A 21,786-nucleotide genomic window follows, 5' to 3' on the forward strand; every position below is an offset into this window, starting at 1 on the left:
GGGGGCGTGGCCTCCAGGTCCACCTGAATTTGAGATTTTCGGGAGAAAATGTGTCCCGGGAGGTTTTCGGGAGAGGCGCTGAATTTCGGGAGTGAAGATTTTTATTGTACTGTTGATTTTATAAATGTTTGTTTTTCCTTTTTTCTTAGCATTGTATTTAATAATTTAATAATGTATTTAATAATAAATAAATTGTTAGGTATTAGGTAGCGGGGGACGGCGTGGCGCGGTTGGGGGAGTGGCTGTGCCAGCAAGCTGAGTTCAAGTTCAAGTTTCAAGTTTATTCACAATACCATATAACAATTACAATAGCAGTGAAATATCATCATTTAAAGATGTTGGTACGTGAAAGGGTCCCCCAAATAAGCTAGAAGAAGCTTTTGACAGGGGGTCCAGAGGACAGTATATACATGGAATGATGAAACATGGTAGCAAGCACACCAACAACAAACAAAAAAAACAACGCTATATGATTAACACAAGATAATAGCACTAAAGCAAGCATACACATACATACATACATTCATTCAACCATGCAAAACCCAACAGTAGTCTACCCCACATGAGGCATTAAATATAGGTGGTTAATAGGTAAGTTTTCAGTTTCTTTTTGAAGTTGGAGAATGGATACAGCATCTTGAGGCTCTCATTAAGCCGGTTCCAAATCTTTGGTCCCCTGCATACAACTGAGGGTTCCTGGTTCAATCCCCACCTTCTACCATCCTACACTGCAAAAAGAAAATACAAAAATTAGGGGGTATTTTATTTGAACTAAGCAAAATTATCTGCCAATAGAACAAGAAAATTCGGCTTCTCAAGACTTTCTGAAACAAGTAAAATTAGCTAACCTCAATGAACCCAAAAATACCTTCAAATAAGTATATTCTCACTAATAACAAGTGCACTTTTCTTGATAGAAAAAAAAATTAGACCTTTTTGCTCAATATGTTGAAAAATATTCTTAATTTAAGTAAATGCTAGTGCCATTATCTTGACATAATGATATGCGCTCAGCCTCATTATTTTTTTTCCCTTGCTTGAAGTAAGAAATGATTACTTTAAAAAAGTAGTTTTATACTTGTGAGTATTAATGACACAGCTTTGCAACAGTTGATATTCTAGTTTCAAGCATGTTTTACTCAATATAGGTCATCAAATCTCAGCAACAAGCTGTAATATCTTACTGACATCATTTAGGACCAAAACACTTAAAACAAGTAAAACACTCCAACATAGTGAGAAGAATTATCTTATCAGACAGAAAATAAGCAAATATCACCCTTATTTGAGATATTTAATCTTACTTAGATTTCAGTTTTTGCAGTGTAGTTGCTTTTATTTTTACTTGAGTCATTTTAGACACATACTTTTTCTTTTACTTTAATCAGAAACACCTGAAAATCACAGTGTGGCCACACAGCGTTGCTAATTCGGACACGTTCGTGTTCACAGCAGCTGTTTTCCCCCCTGGGACGCATTTATTGAGTCAACTGCCTTTCACCCTGTGACCTCGCTGTATTAAAAGCCTCATAAACCCGTGTCATGCAATGGTGGGGGTCGGCTGGGACACACAAGAAGCGGAACCGCTGCCCATTTTGGGTGGCGATGGCCTCTTTGAAGACACTCTCAACTCTTAAGCCATTTAAAATTCTCCGTGTGGACTTTTTCCACTTTACTCCCTGGCCGCTTCCCACTGCAGCCTCTTCATCTCGGCTGGCAGTAGATTGGGCCTTTTTGAAGTGTTGGAATTCCAGCTAAGAAACATATGTGAGTTAAACGTATCATACCTTGTACGGTGAAGCTGGGGACTTAGAGCCTATCATTTCCCCTTAACAGCAGCTGAAGACACACACACACACATTTTGCATATGCAGGTTACACGAGCGGTCCAGACTAAATTATTTCTTGGAATTGTCAACTAACGCGCACCAGCTGTGTTTTAGCTCAACTCTGCACCAAACCTGTCCTCACTGCAAACTCACACAGCTCAACATTTGTTGGACTGACCTCTTCCCCCACATACATTTTCCTCTCCACTTTCTAATCACGATTCAAGTTAAGTAAAATTAAGTTGCCCAATTTTCTACTACATCTTTGGGCACATTTTGGAAGTTGACTGTCCAAAATAACATGTGTATATACCAGGGGTCGGCAACCCGCGGCTCCGGAGCCGCATGCGGCTCTTTGATCACTCTGATGCGGCTCAGCAGCTTACTCGCTGAACCCCTCAATTTTCCCGTGAGACTTCCGGATTTCAGTGCCTCTTGCAGAAAACTCCCGGGATTAATATTCACCGATTTACACCCTTACAGCTGTAATAAGGGCGTGCCATGATGGTACAACATTTGGCGCCCTCTACAATCTGTATTAATAACATGCCAGCCAAACATTTGTTATACAATATACATCTTCTGCTTGCACACGTACGTGACAGCAAGGCATACTTGGTCAACAACCACACAGGTTACACTGACGGTGACCATATAAAACAACTTTAACACTCTTACTAATAATGCGCCACACTTTGAACCAAAACCAAACAAGAATGACAAACACATTTCGGGAGAACATCTGCACCTTAACACAACATAAACACAACAGAACAAACACCCAGAATCCCATGCAGCCCTGACTCTTCCGGGCTACATTATACACCCCTGCTACCACCAAACCCCGCCCCCCACCAGAGTTAGGGCTGCATGGGATTCTGGGTATTTGTCCTGTTGTGTTTATGTTGTGTTACGGTGCAGATGTTCTCCCGAAATGTGTTTGTCATTCTTGTTTGGTGTGGGTTCACAGTGTGGCGCATTATTAGTAAGAGTGTTAAAGTTTTTTTTATACCACGACCGTCAGTGTAACCTGTGTGGTTGTTGAACAAGTATGCCTTGCTGTCACCTACGTGAGCAAGCGGAAGCCCCATCCAACATGTGGCTGATCAGGCACGCTGATTGTAGTGGGTGATATATGCTGTATCATCACGGCACGCATGACGCTGACAAGCGCTATTCATTTAAAACCTGCGTACCGCACCAGCTTAAAAATTCGATAAAAAGGTGTGGGCATCGTGTCTGAGACCCCTGGTTTATACATAGCACAAAGCAAAAAAAAAAACTTTGTATGCAGTGTTATTTCATTTTAAATTTCAAAATTTTTTGCGGCTCCCATTGTTTTCTATAATTTGTGAAACTGGTCAAAATGGCTCTTTGACTGGTAAAGGTTGCCGACCCCTGGTATATACAGTAGAGGCCAGAAGTTTGGACACACCTTCTCATTCAATGCGTTTTCTTTATTTTCATGACTATTTACATTGTAGATTGTCACTGAAGGCATCACAACTATGAATGAACACATGTGGAGTTATGTAATTAACAAAAAAAAAGGTGAAATAACTGAAAACATGTTTTATATTCTAGTTTCTTCAAAATAGCCACCTTTTGCTCTGATTACCGCTTTGCACGCTCTTGGCATTCTCTCGATGAGCTTCGAGCACACCTGTGAGGCGAAAACCGTTTCAGGTTCAGACTACCTCTTGAAGCTCATCCAGAGAATGCCAAGAGTGTGCAAAGCGGTAATCGGAGCAAAAGGTGGCTCGAACTAGAATATAAAACATGTTTTCAGTTATTTAACCGTTTTTAAGTACATAACTGTCAGGTTCAAACACTGATGACATCTATTAATCAGACAAGAAGCAAGGAATCATGCAGAGACAGAGTTCAATTTAGCTCCGACTTAAACAAGTTGAAAAACTTATTGGGGTGTTACCATTTAGTGGTCAATTGTACGGAATATGTACTGTACTGTGCAATCTACTAATAAAAGTTTCAATCAATCAATTAAAAACTCAGAAAACTAGCCAGCAAGCTACAGAGTTTGCCTAATGCCTTCAATGTATTTCTTGCAAATGGTATAAAAACGAGAAGTGGTATTGGAAAGAGAGTAGGACTTTTTATTTTTTATTTTTTTGCCTCCACAATGTAAATTCAAAAGTGCACTACTGTGAATCCTGTCTGATTCCAATCAATGCAAATAAGGTAATACACCTATTTTAATTTGTATTATTATTTATTTATCTATATGCGTTAAACATGTCTGTATTTTTATTAAACACCTTTTAACCTGTTGACACAAAACAGCCATTTTATTAATAAATACAAAAAATACGTATATGTATACTTTGTGTATATATAATATATAGGTGCCAGGTTCAAACACTGATGACATCTTTAATCAGACAAGAAGCAAGGAATCATGCAGAGACAGAGTTCAATTTAGCTAAATTATTTGTCTGTTACAGAATGTGATAGTAACCTGGCTTTTTAGCATTAAGCTAATGTTACATGATTCGGCAATTGCTAATCAATAAATAGCTAGTTCTGTTTTAACGTCGGGTTAATATTGTGGAGGGGGCTAAATTGTTATGGAAAATAATAATGTAACGTTAGGTAATTACAGTACTCCCACCTTACATTCCTCAGGGACATTTCTTTCTTTCTTTAGTTTATTTCGAACATGAACACACTTACATCATAATACATCACACAATTTCATATCATTTCATTTTACATCATGCCCGAAAAGGAGTAGAAAGAAGCAAAGCTTATTTAATCCTACCCCTTTCCCACTTCAAAGCGTTTACAAATATATAGAATCATTTACTGACCTTTTTATATAATAAAATAACATCTATGAATTAGTATACAACAGTTTTGTAATATGTAATTAATTAATTAATTCAGTCATTATTAACATACTGAGATGAAGAATATCTTATTTTCAATAAGGTTGAAAGTATTTCTCATAATTCTTCTTCTTTGTACTCTGTAAGCACTATTATTTTGAACAACCTCTTAAACTAGATCATATCAGTACAATTTTTAACTTCTTTACTTAATCCATTCCATAATTTAATTCCACATACTGATATGCTAAAAGTTCTAAGTGTTGTACGTGCATATAAATGTTTGTATTAGATCTTTTAAGCAGGTGTTTTTTGTTTACATTGTTATTGCCTTCTGGTTAGCTAATGTTTGCCCTGCAGGTAATCGTCACTTTTCCACCCCTTTATATATTAGGTATAGTTGTAAGTAAAAAAAAAAAGGTCAAAGACAAAGCTATTCGGGTTCTTGTGAGTATATACACTTCACTGCCGATGTGGGGGGGCGCCACCTAAAATCTTGCCTAGGGCGCCAGATTGGTTAGGGCCGGGCCTGCATCAGAGTATATACATTTAATTATTTACATTATTTACAATCCGGGGGGTGGAATGTGGAGGGGGTTGGGGAGGGGGGGGTAGGTTTGATTGATATCAGCTCTTCAGTCATCAACAATAATATCATCTGAGAAATGGACATTGAAACAGTGTAGGTGTGACTTGGTAGGATATGTACAGTGAGCAGTGAACATAGTGAGTTCAGAAAGCATAAGAACAAGTATATACATTTGATTATTTACATTTGATTATTTACAATCCGGGGATGTGGGATGTGGTGGGGGGTTAATACTATGCTTTGGTGTAAATTATGTGTACATTTTGCCCCACAGTCACATTTACAACCTGTTTTTTTGAGTCAGTCTGCAAGATGTTTGTTTGCAAATGAAGCCACGCTCCTCACTCTCCGAAAATATCATAATTATTCTTTTGGAAATGTACACTGTTAATATACCCGCTATTTTTTCCCGGACACAGTCGAAAATTTACTTCATAAACATTATATACAAACCCCGTTTCCATATGAGTTGGGAAATTGTGTTAGATGTAAATATAAACGGAATACAATGATTTGCAAATCATTTTCAACCCATATTCAGTTGAATATGCTACAAAGACAACATATTTGATGTTCAAACTCATAAACTTTTTTTTTTCTTGCAAATAATCATTAACTTTAGAATTTGATGCCAGCAACACGTGACAAAGAAGTTGGGAAAGGTGGCAATAAATACTGATAAAGTTGAGGAATGCTCATCAAACACTTATTTGGAACATCCCACAGGTGTGCAGGCTAATTGGGAACAGGTGGGTGCCATGATTGGGTATAAAAGTAGATTCCATGAAATGCTCAGTCATTCACAAACAAGGATGGGGCGAGGATCACCACTTTGTCAAAAAATGCGTGAGCAAATTGTTGAACAGTTTAAGAAAAACCTTTCTCAACCAGCTATTGCTAGGAATTTAGGGATTTCACCATCTATGCTCCGTAATATCATCAAAGGGTTCAGAGAATCTGGAGAAATCACTGCACGTAAGCAGCTAAGCCTGTGACTTTCGATCCCTCAGGCTGTACTGCATCAACAAGCGACATCAGTGTGTAAAGGATATCACCACATGGGCTCAGGAACACTTCAGAAACCCACTGTCAGTAACTACAGTTGGTCGCTACATCTGTAAGTGCAAGTTAAGACTCTCCTATGCAAGGCGAAAACGGTTTATCAACAACACCCAGAAACGGCGTCGGCTTCGCTGGGCCCGAGCTCATCTAAGATGGACTGATACAAAGTGGAAAAGTGTTCTGTGGTCTGACGAGTCCACATTTCAAATTGTTTTTGGAAACTGGACGTCGTGTCCTCCGGACCAAAGAGGAAAAGAACCATCCGGATTGTAATAGGCGCAAAGTTGAAAAGCCGGCATCTGTGATGGTATGGGGGTGTATTAGTGCCCAAGACATGGCTAACTTACACATCTGTGAAGGCGCCATTAATGCTGAAAGGTACATACAGGTTTTGGAGCAACATATGTTGCCATCCAAGCAACGTTACCATGAACGCCCCTGCTTATTTCAGCAAGACAACGCCAAGCCACGTGTTACATCAACGTGGCTTCTTAGTAAAAGAGTGCGGGTACTAGACTGGCCTGCCTGTAGTCCAGACCTGTCTTCCATTGAAAATGTGTGGCGCATTATGAAGTCTAAAATAGCACAACGGAGACCCCCGGACTGTTGAACAACTTAAGCTGTACATCAAGCAAGAATGGGAAAGAATTCCACCTGAGAAGCTTAAAAAATGTGTCTCCTCAGTTCCCAAACGTTTACTGAGTGTTGTTAAAAGTAAAGGCCATGTAACACAGTGGTGAACATGCCCTTTCCCAACTACTTTGGCACGTGTTGCAGCCATGAAATTCTAAGTGAATTATTTTCTGCAAAAAAAAATCAAGTTTATGAGTTAGAACATCAAATATGTTGTCTTTGTAGCATATTCAACTGAATATGGGTTGAAAATGATTTGCAAATCATTGTATTCCGTTTATATTTACATCTAACACAATTTCCCAACTCATATGGAAACGGGGTTTGTAGATTCACTCAGTCACAACGTCGAGCACACCTGCACACTCGCTGTTCGGTTTCAGACATGCATTTAAAAAAAGCTGCTTTTAACAGCATTTTTGCAACTTTTGTGCCTGAAAATAATTATGCCCTTTATCCTAAATATTTTTGTGTTTCTCCATAGCCTGAAGCAGAGGGGGAGAAATTCCTCCTCCTTCTGTCTTGAGAACTTGACCTAATGTCGAAATAAGTATGTCTGTCTCGCATTGACGTTACAACGTAGCCAGACTGCAGATCTCCGCGAACACACTGCAAAAAGTCAGTGTTCAAAAACAAGGGGGAAAAAATACAAAAATTAGTGGTATTTTATTTGAACTAAGCACAATTATCTGCCAATAGAACAAGAAAATTCGGCTTGTCAAAACTTTCCAAAACAAGTAAAATTAGCTAACCTCAATGAACCCAAAAATACCTTAAAATAAGTATATTCTCACTAATAACAAGTGCACTTTTCTTGGTAGAAAAAAAAAGAGACCTTTTTGCTCAATATGTTGAAAAATATTCATAAATTACTAGCTATACCGTGGGGCGGTATAGCTCGGTTCGTAGAGCAGCCGTGCCAGCAACTTGAGGGTTGCAGGTTCGATCCCCGCTTCCGCCATCCTAGTCACTGCTGTTGTGTCCTTGGGCAAGACACTTTCATCCATCCATCCATCCATCCATCTTCTTCCGCTTATCCGAGGTCGGGTCGCGGGGGCAGCAGCCTAAGCAGGGAAGCCCAGACTTCCCTCTCCCCAGCCACTTCGTCCAGCTCTTCCTGTGGGACCCCGAGGCGTTCCCAGGCCAGCCAGGAGACATAGTCCTCCCAACGTGTCCTGGGTCTTCCCCGTGGCCTCCTACCGGTCGGACGTGCCCTAAACACCTCCCTAGGGAGGCGTTCGGGTGGCATCCTGACCAGATGCCCGAACCACCTCATCTGGCTCCTCTCGATGTGGAGGAGCAGCGGCTTTACTTTGAGCTCCCCCCGGATGACAGAGCTTCTCACCCTATCTCTAAGGGAGAGCCCCGCCACCCGGCGGAGGAAACTCATTTCGGCCGCTTGTACCCGTGATCTTGTCCTTTCGGTCATAACCCAAAGCTCATGACCATAGGTGAGGATGGGAACGTAGATCGACCGGTAAATTGGGAGCTTTGCCTTCCGGCTCAGCTCCTTCTTCACCACAACGGATCGATACAGCGTCCACATTACTGAAGACGCCGCACCGATCCGCCTGTCGATCTCACGATCCACTCTTCCCTCACTCGTGAACAAGACTCCGAGGTACTTGAACTCCTCCACTTGGGGCAAGATCTCCTCTCCAACCCGGAGATGGCACTCCACCTTTTTCCGGGCGAGAACCATGGACTCGGACTTGGAGGTGCTGATTCTCATCCCAGTCGCTTCACACTCAGCTGCGAACCGATCCAGACACTTTCAATCAATGTTTATTTATATAGCCCTAAATCACAAGTGTCTCAAAGGGCTGCACAAGCCACAACGACATCCTCGGTACAGAGCCCACATAAGGGCAAGGAAAAACTCACCCCAGTGGGACGTCGATGTGAATGACTATGAGAAACCTTAGAGAGGACTGCATATGTGGGTAACCCCCCCCCCCCCCTCTAGGGGAGACCGAAAGCAATGGATGTCGAGTGGGTCTAACATAATAATAATAATAATAATAACTATACCCACCTGCTCCCAGTGCCACCCACAATGGTTTAAATGTAACTTAGATATTGGGTTTCACAATGTAAAGCGCTTTGAGTCACTTGAGAAAAAGCGCTATATAAATGTAATTCACTTCACTTAAATTAAGTAAATGCTAGTGCCATTATCTTGACATAATGATATGCACTCGGCATCATGATTTTTTTTTTCATGCTTGAAGTAAGAAATGATTACTTTAAAAAAGTAGTTTTATACTTGTGAGTGTTGATGACACAGCTTTGCAACAGTTGATATTCTAGTTTCAAGCATGTTTTACTCAATATAGGTCATCAAATCTCAGCAACAAGCTGTAATATCTTACTGAGATCATTTAGGACCAAAACCCTTAAAACAAGTAAAACACTCTAACATAAAATCTGCTTAGTGAGAAGAATGATCTTATCAGACAGAAAATAAGCAAATATCACCCTTATTTGAGATATTTAATCTTACTTAGATTTCAGTTTTTGCAGTGCAGAGGCATCCAAAACTGCATGCAAACTCACACCAGAATGCACACACCTTTAATTTGACTTTGGCATTGTTTAACAAGCATTGTGACAACATTAATAAGGCAGAAAAGACAGAATTCATCATAAGTCCACTTTAAGAAATAGTTGGATACCGTGATATGAATGAGTATGTTCTATTTTTCTGTCCAGTTTACAAGGCAACAAGTGTCAGATGACGTGTGATGCGGGTTCCTATTACAACGGCCACAGAAGGACTTGCGAGCCCTGTCATCGTGCCTGTGCCACCTGCGCAGGTAAGATGTCTGTGGCGCTTGTCAAATCTATTCTCAACATTGTCTTTAATGTCCCATGTGATTTATTTTTTTTTGCAGGCACTGGTATAGAAGCGTGCACCAAGTGTGCCGACAGCTACTTGCTGGAGGACTGGCGCTGTGTGTCCACTTGCAGCAACGGCTACTACCTGTTTGAACAGACGTCTGACAGCGGCCAGGTGCAGAGGTCCTGTAAGAAGTGAGTCTCCTTCTCTCGCTTGTATCCTTGCTCATTTGACTAAAATGACAAGAATTTCATGCTAATGTTAGTTCATCCTGTTGTTCCCCAGGGCAGCCCCTTAGGTTAAGGCTAGAGATGTCCGATAATGGCTTTTTTGCCGATATTCAGATATTGTCCAACTCTTAATTACCGATTCCGATATCAACCGATACTGATATATACAGTCGTGGAATTAACACATTATTATGCCTAATTTTGTTGTGATGCCCGCTGGATGCATTAAACAATGTAACAAGGTTTTCCAAAATAAATCAACTCAAGTTATGGAAAAAAATGCCAACATGGCACTGCCATATTTATTATTAAGTCACAAAGTGCATTAATTTTTTTAACATGCCTCAAAACAGCAGCTTGGAATTTGGGACATGCTCTCCCTGAGAGAGCATGAGGAGGTTGAGGTAGGCGGGTTTGGGGGGCGAGGGGGTTGAGGTGGCGGGTAGCGGGGGGTGTATATTGTAGCATCCCGGAAGAGTTAGTGGTGCAAGGGCTTCTGGGTATTTGTTCTGTTGTGTTTACCGTATTTTTCGGAGTATAAGTCGCTCCGGAGTATAAGTCGCACCGGCCGAAAATGCACGATAAAGAAGGAAAAAAAACATATAAGTCGCACTGGAGTATAAGTCGCTTTTTTGGGGGAATTGTATTTGATAAAAGCCAACACCAAGAATAGACATTTGAAAGGCAATTTAAAATAAATAAAGAATAGTGAACAACAGGCTGAATAAGTGTACGTTATCCATCCATCCATCCATTTTCTACCGCTTATTCTCTTCGGGGTCGCGGGTGGGGGGGGCTGGAACCTATCTCAGCTACAATCGGGCGGAAGGCGGGGTACACCCTGGACAAGTCGCCACCTCATCACAGGGCCAACACAGACAACATTCACACTCACATTCACACACTAGGGACCATTTAGTGTTGCCGACGCATAAAAAACCAACTGAGAACGTGCCTGGTATGTTAACGTAACATATTATGGTAAGAGTCATTTAAATAACTATAACATATAGAACATGCTATACGTTTACCAAACAATCTGTCACTCATAATCGCTAAATCCCATGAAATCTTATACGTCTAGTCTCTTACGTGAATGAGATAAATAATATTATATGATATTTTACGGTAATGTGTTAATCATTTTACACATAAGTCGCTCCAGAGTATAAGTCGCACCCCCGGCCAAACTATGAAAAAAAAAACTGCGACTTATAATCCGAAAAATACGGTATGTTGTGTTACGGTGCGGATGTTCTCCCAAAATGTGTTTGTCATTCTTGTTTGGTGTGGGTTCACAGTGTGGCGCATATTTGTAGCAGTGTTAAAGTTGTTTATACGGCCACCCTCAGTGTGACCTGTACCGTAAAATATCAAATCATATTATTTAGCTCATTCACGTAAGAGACTAGACGTATAAGATTTCATGGGATTTAGCGATTAGGAGTGACAGATTGTTTGGTAAACGTATAGCATGTTCTATATGTTATAGTTATTTGAATGACTCTTACCATAATATGTTACGTTAACATACCAGGTACGTTCTCAGTTGGTTATTTATGCGTCGGCAACACTAAATGGTCCCTAGTGTGTGAATGTGAGTGTGAATGTTGTCTGTCTATCTGTGTTGGCCCTGTGATAAGGTGGCGACTTGTCCAGGGTGTACCCCGCCTTCCGCCCGATTGTAGCTGAGATAGGCTCCAGCCCCCCCCGCGACCCCGAAGGGAATAAGCGGTAGAAAATGGATGGATGGATGGATGGATAACGTACACTTATTCAGCCTGTTGTTCACTATTCTTTATTTATTTTAAATTGCCTTTCAAATGTCTATTCTTGGTGTTGGCTTTTATCAATTACATTTCCCCCAAAAAATGCGACTTATACTCCAGTGCGACTTATATGTTTTTTTCCTTCTTTATTATGCATTTTCGGCCGGTGCGACTTATACTCCGAAAAATACGGTAAACACAACAGAACAAATACCCAGAAGCCCTTGCACCACTAACTCTTCCGGGATGCTACAATATGTGTGTGTGTGTGAAAAGTCGTAGATATTATGTGATTGGGCCGGCACGCAAAGGCAGTGCCTTTAAGGTTTACTGGCGCTCTGTACTTCTCCCTACGTCCGTCTACACAGCGGCATTTTAAAAAGTCATACATTTTACTTTTTGAAACCGATGCCGATCATTTTGAAACCGATACCGATAATTTCCGATATTACATTTTAAAGCATTTATCGGCCGTTAATATCGGCTGTCCGATATTATCGGACATCTCTAGTTATAAGGCATAGGCCTCATCGGTCACAATTGAATGTTTAGGACGCCAAAGCGATATGACGGCATCCTGACTCTCCATGTGCCCTGTCGACAGGTGCGATCATAGCTGCTACGAGTGCCTGGGGCCCGGTGAAAGGAACTGCAGCAGCTGCGTCAGCGGTTACAATCTGGAGGCGGGAGCCTGCGTGGTCAGCACCATCTGCAAAGATGGTGAGTTGTCAGCTCTCTTCTATCTCGTATGCTCGCGTCTGCTCGTGCTTCTAAAAGGTGTTGTAGGAACTAACAAGTGCATGCTTCTAGTGCTACTAATAGAACACAACTAACAGTCAACAGTGGACCCTCGCAACACCAACACATCTATTCAAGGGAATTGTCTCACCTTTTGATGTGTTTTTGGGGTATGGACTTCCTCCATAAAAAAATAATGTCAGTATAATCGATTTCAGAGTTTTACCTTATGTTTTAAATAACACATAGTTAAAAGTTGATAAGTGCAAAAAGAAGCAATACACGCTTATTGGAAAGAGCTGACTTGAAAACAATACCACATGTTGATTAATGCATCGTGAGCATTTACATATTTGGCCTATTGTGACTAGTACACTTTTAAAAGGTTATACACACAAACACACACACACAGAAAAAGACAGATTTGACAAAGGTCCAAATTCTCAAATTTTTGCATTTGGACTTCCTTTATAGGAAATAATAGCAATAGAATCAATTCCAGATGTTTTTATCGGTTGTTTACAAAACATTTGATACATTTTAATAGTGGACTGTATGTTATAGTGCAGGGGTCGGCAACCCAAAATGTTGAAAGAGCCTTATTGGACCAAAAATACAAAAACAAATCTGTCTGGAGCCGCAAAAAATTAAAAGCCATATTACATACAGATAGTGTGTCATGAGATATAAATAGAATTACTATGACTTAAATGAAACTAAATGAGCTCAAATATAGCTACAAATGAGGCATAATTATGCAATATGTACATATAGCCATACTTGCCAACCCTCCCGGATTTTCCGGGAGACTCCCGAAATTCAGCGCCTCTCCCGAACACCTCCCGGGACAAATTTTCTCCCGAAAATCTCCCGAAATTCAGGCGGAGCTGGAGCCCACGCCCCCTCCAGCTCCATGCGGACCTGAGTCCGCTTTCCCACAATATAAAGAACGTCTACAGTAAAGCCGTAAACCGCAATGTTGTGACACTCTTAAACAGGACAATACTGCCATCTAGTGCATTTGATGAAAGCACTTTTGTGCGTGCCACACAGCAATGTATAATCAGAGAGGGTGTTCAGCATGGTTAGAAAGATAGTGACAGAGAATAGAACAAGGATGGACAATTCAACCCTTAACTCAACAATGAGTAGATGAGTGTTATGTGTGTGTATATGTGTAAATAAATGAACACTGAAATTCAAGTATTTATTTTATTTATATATATATATATATATATATATATATATATATATATATATATATATATCCATCCATCCATCCATTTTCTACCGCTTATTCCCTTCGGGGTCACGGGGATATATATATATATATATATATATATAAAATGAAATACTTGATTTGGTGAATTCTAGCTGTCAATATACTCCTCCCCTCTTAACCACGCCCCCAACCACGCCCCCCGCACCCACCCCCCACCTCCCGAAATTGGAGGTCTCAAGGTTGGCAAGTATGCATATAGCTAGCCTAAATAGCATGTTAGCATCGATTAGCTCGCAGTCATGCCGTGACCAAATATGTCTGATTAGCACTCCACACAAGTCAATAACATCAACAAAACTCACCTTTGTGGATTCATGCACAACGTTAAAAGTTTGGTGGACAACATGAGACAGAAAAAGAAGTGGCATAAAACACGTCCTAGAAAGTCGCAGAAAGATATACATGTAAACAAACTAAGGTGAGTTCAAGCACTGTCAAAATTAGTAGGACAAAACGGCACTCGCCAAATACTCTAATCAGTGAAGCATGTTTGATATAAACAGTGTGCTTTATAACAATTAGGGAGGTTTGTGTCATGTTTGTCCTCCTACAGAAACCATATTAACACAAAAAATATATTTTTTTCCCCTCAACTTTTTCCATTTTTCATACATTTTTGAAAAAGCTCCAGAGAGCCACTAGGGCGGCACTAAAGAGCCGCATGCGGCTCTAGAGCCGCGGGTTGCCGACCCCTGTAACAAGAAGCTATACAAAAAAATAAGACTGTATTGATCTTTCTTTGGGTCGGAAAATGTGCATGTTATAGCAGCGTAAAAGGACAGGAAACATGATAAACAAAAGTAACAAGAACAGTTTTAGGTCAAAATTGAACATAATAGAACGCTAAAAAATCCCCACCAAAACCACTCATATTTGCATTTTCATACACTGTACATACTAGGGGTGTAACGGTACGTGTATTTGTATTGAACCGTTTCGGTACGGGGGTGTCGGTTCGTTTCGGAGGTGTACCGAACGAGTTTCCACACGGACATATTAAGTAGCGTAACGCACGTTGTGTAAACAATGCACACCGAGGCACAACACACGGCATGCTAGCAGCTAACTTGCTACGATAGACTGACCATACGTCCTTTTTTCACCGGACATGTCCTCTTTTGCGGAGTTTCTTAAATGCCTCAAATGTCCGGCATTTTGAGTTAGGGTTGCGTGTATTTTCAATGTACGTTCAGGGTTAAGAAGGGGTTAAAAACAAAACAAATTGTGCGCGCAGCAGCATTCTTGAGGGAGGGGCAGAGACAGAGAGAGAGAGAGAGTTATGATAAACGCGCATGCGTCGCCAGGCTCTGCTTTTTATCCATAGATTTATCAGATTTAATTTTTTTATTATCTATAGCAGGGGTGTCAAAAGTGTCCCCCGGAGGCCATTTGCGGCCCACAGCTAATGTTTTAAAGGCCCACGGCACATTCTAAAAATACTATTAAAATAAACAAAAACATAACAAAAGTGCAATAAAAAAGCTTAAAGGTTAAATGTAATTTAGAAAAAGTTGCAATGTTGACTAATAAAACAAAGCTGTTTTTTTTTTTTTTCTTTCAAACTGTCATTGCTCAAAACATAATATTGAATCAAAATCAATGTTATTATGAATTATTGACCTATCCAAGGTTCCCATTACTTCACATCAAATATTCCACTAAGAAAAATCATTTTGGTGGAAGATTTTGCAAAATTTGGTAAATAAATAACCCAAAAATGTATATTTTGTTGTTTCCGAACCGTGACCTCTAAACCGAGGTACGTACCGAACCGAAATTTTGGTGTACCGTTACACCCCTAGTGCATACATGTATTGTGTACATGAGAGTACCGGTACTGTATAGTCCACATTCACTGCTATTTCACTTTATGTATTTATTGCACGATTCTGCCATTCACTATTGATTGTAAGTAACTGTTACAAATATAAATCTTTAAATGATTACTTTGATTACTGTGTAAGTTTTCCCTTTTTTTTTTTACATTTCCATTGTAAGAGGCTATACACACACACACACACACACACAAAACACAATATTTGGTTTCATCGTCATGCCGCTCTGATTGCGAGGCATTTACTTTCAAAAGAACGACCAGTTCATAGATTTTTTTTCCCCACATTTTGAGTCAATATTCAAGTCTCCGAGTTCCGAGAGGTCCTTATCTACAGGATGTAGACATACTTTGTTGACTAAGCACTAACCGTGAACATGCTTTTTATTTGAAATATTTGTCATAAATGTCAGTGCATCTTCATCGTCAGCTTTGGCCACTGTGCTTGTGTACCAAAAAAAAACCAAACAGAAGTCTATTTCCTGCAGTGTGTCACTAATCTCACTCACTCACTCACTCACTCACTCACTCACTCACTCACTCACTCACTCACTCACTCACTCACTCATTTTTTTAATTATTTGAGCACAAACTGACTCTTCCCAATGTCATAGTGCTCACACAGGGTATCCTCATTCTGCATTCCTTTTCTGTTACTATTAACTTCTGTTTCTAACATTTTCTGTGTCTATACTTTAATGTGCCCTTTCCTGCAAGCAGTACAGATTGGTTCCGGTTAAAAAAAAAAAAAGGGTACCAAATTTGTGATTGGTACAATAAAACTTTTTGGCTCCCTTTTATGCAAGAATAAATACAAGTGAGATTGTACTGCTTGGAGGACACACAGCTTTTCTTTCTTTCTGCATGATGTTGCTTTTATGCCTTTTTGTTGTTGTTTATATGAAACTAAGACTGGCTTTACACTGCTCTTATTCAAATCTAAACATAGTCCCAATTCCGTTTGATTGCCTACATTCTATATACGGTCATGTAGGACCGGGCAATTATTTGGTGATTAACTTCAAGTCAATTACAGTGATCAACTGTTACCATATACAGCCGTCCCTGGTTTATCGCTGCAAAGTAGGAATTATTAATTATAAATGTAATATTTTATAGACAGCATAAAATGACAATAACAATAAAAACAAATTGATTGATTGATTAGACCTATTAACAACCTATTAAATCCGTTTTTACTAGAGAGGTCCGATAATATCGGACTGCCGATATTATCGACCGATAAATGTTTTAAAATGTAATATCGGAAATTATCGGTTTCAAAATGATCGGTATCGGTTTCAAAAAGTAAAATTTATGACTTTTTAAAACGCCGCTGTGTACACGGACGTAGGGAGAAGTACAGAGCGCCAATAAACCTTAAAGGCACTGCCTTTGCGTGCCGGCCCAGTCACATAATATCCACGGCTTTTCACACAACAGCCATACAGGTCACACTGAGGGTGGCCGTATAAACAACTTTAACACTGCTACAAATATGCGCCACACTGTGAACCCACACCAAACAAGAATGACAAACACATTTCGGGAGAACATCCGCACCGTAACACAACATAAACACAACAGAACAAATACCCAGAAGCCCTTGCAGCACTAACTCTTCCGGGAAGCTGCAATATACACCCCCCCGCCACCCCCTAACCCCCCACCTCAACCCCGTCCACCTCAACCTCCCCATGCTCTCTCAGGGAGAGCATGTCCCAAATTCCAAGCTGCTGTTTTGAGGCATGTTAAAAAAAAATAATGCACTTTGTGACTTCAATAATAAATATGGCAGTGCCATGTTGGCATATTTTTCCATAACTTGAGTTGATTTATTTTGGAAAACCTTGTTACATTGTTTAATGCATCACAACAAAATTAGGCATAATAATGTGTTAATTCCACGACTGTATATATCGGTATCGGTAATTAAGTGTTGGACAATATTGGATATCAGCAAAAAAGCCATTATCGGACATCTCTAGTTTTTACAACATTAAGGAGCCCTTTAGTCACCTTTACACTATTTGAATTCAACATAGTAAAGCTATGTCAGAGGCTGACCCAATCAGTAGCCACGATACTGAACAGTGCTCTCTGATTGGTTTGGTCTCCTCATGTGGTCAATACTACTGTAGTATGGATATTTTCAGTTCATTTAGCCATTTTTATGCTTGAAAATACTTAATTTAAGGCCAAAAAGTTGTAGCATATGCTTTAACGGAAACTACAAAATATTTAAAAAAAAATTGCAATATTTAAAGTGTGATGTGGCAAGCGACGACTGTATTAACGCAATCAAAAATGTCAGCGACAACAACCATTTCCTGCTCTACTTCCAGCTACAAGATATTGCAGAATCATAGATATGAAGTGAATGACCGCACAGCTGAGGGCAGAGAAATAAATGTTAGCCGTGACTTGAAGTGATCTAGGGCCCTATGATTTCCCCGTCAACAGTATCTAATAAAAAACGGAATCTACTATTAAACGAGGACAGACACGGAAATTGATGTAATGTGACTGAAATGCTGTCATTGTGAGGAGAAGGAACGTTTGCCTGGGGAAATCATGTTTACGGGGTCTGTGCAAAACACTCACCTCCATGGAGCTGCTCCAGCAGTCTGGCCGGCATCCCTGCACCCTTTTCGGGCCAGCTCTCTATCTGCCTCTGGGTCACAGAGCCCAACAGTTCCCAAAATGACTGTTGATATGTTTTTTTTTTTTGCCAATTTGATTACTACTTGTCATCCAAAACTGTGTGCAAGCTTCCGCCAAAATGCATAAACCTTAATATTTCATACTTTGGCATTGTTGGGGAACATTATCACAATTTCAGAATTGTTAAAACCATTAAAAATCAGTTCCCAGTAGCTTATTATATTTTTCGAAGTTTTTTTCAAAATTTTACCCATCACACAATATCCCTAAAAAAAGCTTCAAAGTGCCTGATTTTAACCATCGTTATAAACACCCGTCCATTTTCCTGTGACGTCACATAGTGAAGCCAACACAAACAAACATGGCGCATAGAACAGCAAGCTATAGCGACATTAGCTCGGATTCAGACTCGGATTTCAGCGGCTTAAGCGATTCAACAGATTACGCATGTATTGAAACGGATGGTTGTAGTGTGGAGGCAGGTAGCGAAAACGAAATTGAAGAAGAAACTGAAGCTATTGAGCCATATCGGTTTGAACCGTATGCAAGCGAAAACGACACGACAGCCAGTGACACGGGAGAAAGCGAGGACGAATTTGGCGATCGCCTTCTAACCAACGATTGGTATGTGTTTGTTTGGCATTAAAGGAAACTAACAACTATGAACTAGGTTTACAGCATATGAAATACATTTGGCAACAACATGCACTTTGAGAGTGCAGACAGCCCAGTTTTCATCAATTAATATATTCTGTAGACATACCCTCATGTCAGCAGGCCAGGGAAGCTAGGGTCGATATTCTTCTCTTGATCATCTTCGTGACGGTGTGAGCCAAGACATCCAGGGGGTTTAGCTCGCTCGTCTGCGGGAACAAACTGCCGCCATTGCTTGCCGTGCTACCGAGGCCCTTTGTCCCTGAATTGCTCACACACTCCGGCAGATTCAATGGGGGTCTGGCGGCAGATTTCTTTGACTTTATCGTTGGAAATGCATCTGCTTTGAGTGTCGCAGGATATCCACACATTCTTGCCATCTCTGTCGTAGCATAGCTTTCGTCGGTAAAGTGTGCGGAACAAACGTCCAATTTCTTGCCACTTTCGCATCTTTGGGCCACTGGTGCAACTTGAATCCGTCCCTGTTCGTGTTGTTACACCCTCCGACAACACACCGACGAGGCATGATGTCTCCAAGGTACGGAAAACAGTCGAAAAAAACGGAAAATAACAGAGCTGATTTGACTCGGTGTTTGAGAAAATGGCGGATTGCTTCCCGATGTGACATCACGTTGTGACGTCATCGCTCCGAGAGCGAATAATAGAAAGGCGTTTAATTCACCAAAATTCACCCATTTAGAGTTTGGAAATCGGTTAAAAAAATATATGGTCTTTTTTCTGCAACATCAAGGTATATATTGACGCTTACATAGGTCTGGTGATAATGTTCCCCTTTAACACAAGTATCCAATTTTGTAACATTTACAAGTCAAAGGACTAATTTAATCATTGGTCCCCTTTTATGCATTTTATTGGTACTTTACTTTATGTCATGTGCTTTTTTATTAGGACTTCAAGTACCTCGGAGTCTTGTTCACGAGTGAGTTAAGAGTGGATCGTGAGATCGACAGGCGGATCGGTGCGGCGTCTTCAGTAATGCGGACGCTGTATCGATCCGTTGTGGTGAAGAAGGAGCTGAGCCGGAAGGCAAAGCTCTCAATTTACCGGTCGATCTATGTTCCCATCCTCACCTATGGTCATGAGCTTTGGGTTATGACCGAAAGGACAAGATCACGGGTACAAGCGGCCGAAATGAGTTTCCTCCGCCGGGTGGCGGGGCTCTCCCTTAGAGATAGGGCATACTTGCCAACCCTCCCGGATTTTCCGGGAGACTCCCGAAATTCAGCGCCTCTCCCGAAAACCTCCCGGGACAAATTTTCTCCCGAAAATCTCCCGAAATTCAGACGGAGCTGGAGGCCACGCCCCCTCCAGGTTTATTGTTAGGCAGTTTCATTAACGTCCTACCAGCGCGGCAACAACACACAACAGCAGCAGTCACGTTTTCGTCTACCGTAAAGCAGTTCGTCTGCCGTAAACAGCAATGTTGTGACACTCTTAAACAGGACAATACTGCCATCTACTGTACATGCATATGTGACAATAGCATCTAGGGCTTTTAGAGAGTGCAGTGCACAACTGCGCACACAACAAGGAGACGAAGCAGAATGCATCATCAGAGACGGTGTTCAGCATGGTTAGAAAAATAGTGACAGAGAATAGAACAAGGATGGACAATTCAACCCTTAACTCAACAATGAGTAGATGAGTGTTATGTGTGTGTATATGTGTAAATAAATGGACACTGAAATTCAAGTATTTCTTTTATGTATATATAGATAGATATATATATATATATATATATATATATATATATATATATATATATATATATAGCTAGAATTCACTGAAAGTCAAGTAGTCAAGTATTTCTTATATATATATATATATATATATATATATATATATATATATATATAGCTAGAATTCACTGAAAGTCAAGTAGTCAAGTATTTCTTTTATATATATATATATATATATATATATATATATATATATATATATATATATATATATATATATATATATATGAAATACTTGACTTGGGGAATTCTAGCTGTAAATATACTCCTCCCCTCTTAACCACGCCCCCAACCACGCCCCCTGACCCACCCCCGACCACGCCCCCCCGCCACCCCCACCCCCCACCCCCCACCTCCCGAAATCGGAGGTCTCAAGGTTGGCAAGTATGAGATAGGGTGAGAAGCTCTGTCATCCGGGGGGAGCTCAATGTAAAGCCACTGCTCCTCCACATGGAGAGGAGCCAGATGAGGTGGTTCGGGCATCTGGTCAGAATGCCACCCGAACGCCTCCCTAGGGAGGTGTTTAGGGCACGTCCGACCGGTAGGAGGCCACGGGGAAGACCCAGGACACGTTGGGAAGACTATGTCTCCCGGCTGGCCTGGGAATGCCTCGGGATCCCCCGGGAAGAGCTGGACGAAGTGGCTGGGGAGAGGAAAGTCTGGGCTTCCCTGCTTAGGCTGCTGCCCCCGCGACCCGACCTCGGATAAGCGGAAGATAATGAATGTTTTATAATTCTAGTTTCACCCTTCGCTCTGATTACTGCTTTGCACATTCTTGGCATTCTCCCAATGAGCTTCAAGCACACTTGTGAAGTGAAAACCATTTCAGGTGACCACCTCTTGAAGCTCATGGAGAGAATGCCAAGAGTGTGCAAAAAAGTAATCAGAGCAAAGGGTGGCTATTTTGAAGAAACTAGAATATAAAACATGTTTTCAGTTGTTTCCCCTTTTTTTGTTAAGTACATAACTCCACATGTGTTCATTCATAGTTGTGATGCCTTCAGTGACAATCTACAGTCATAAAAATAAAGAAAGCGCATTGACTGAGAAGAAG

The 21,786-nt window shown here is 40.7% G+C and overlaps 1 protein-coding gene across 4 annotated transcripts in view; it reads left to right on the top strand.

Moving 5' to 3' along the window:
• Positions 1–21,786, top strand: part of pcsk5b (proprotein convertase subtilisin/kexin type 5b) — a 353,408-nt gene that overhangs the window by 243,866 nt on the left and 87,756 nt on the right. For all 4 annotated transcript variants that reach the window (XM_061933203.1, XM_061933210.1, XM_061933218.1 and 1 more), the window contains exons 18-20: positions 9,675–9,778; positions 9,857–9,995; positions 12,405–12,520. In XM_061933203.1, the coding sequence (XP_061789187.1) occupies positions 9,675–9,778; positions 9,857–9,995; positions 12,405–12,520 (359 nt within the window). The remainder of the gene's footprint in view (positions 1–9,674; positions 9,779–9,856; positions 9,996–12,404; positions 12,521–21,786) is intronic.

The sequence above is a fragment of the Nerophis lumbriciformis genome, linkage group LG03 (genome assembly GCF_033978685.3).
Source record: "Nerophis lumbriciformis linkage group LG03, RoL_Nlum_v2.1, whole genome shotgun sequence".
Classification (NCBI taxonomy): Eukaryota; Metazoa; Chordata; class Actinopteri; order Syngnathiformes; family Syngnathidae; genus Nerophis; species Nerophis lumbriciformis.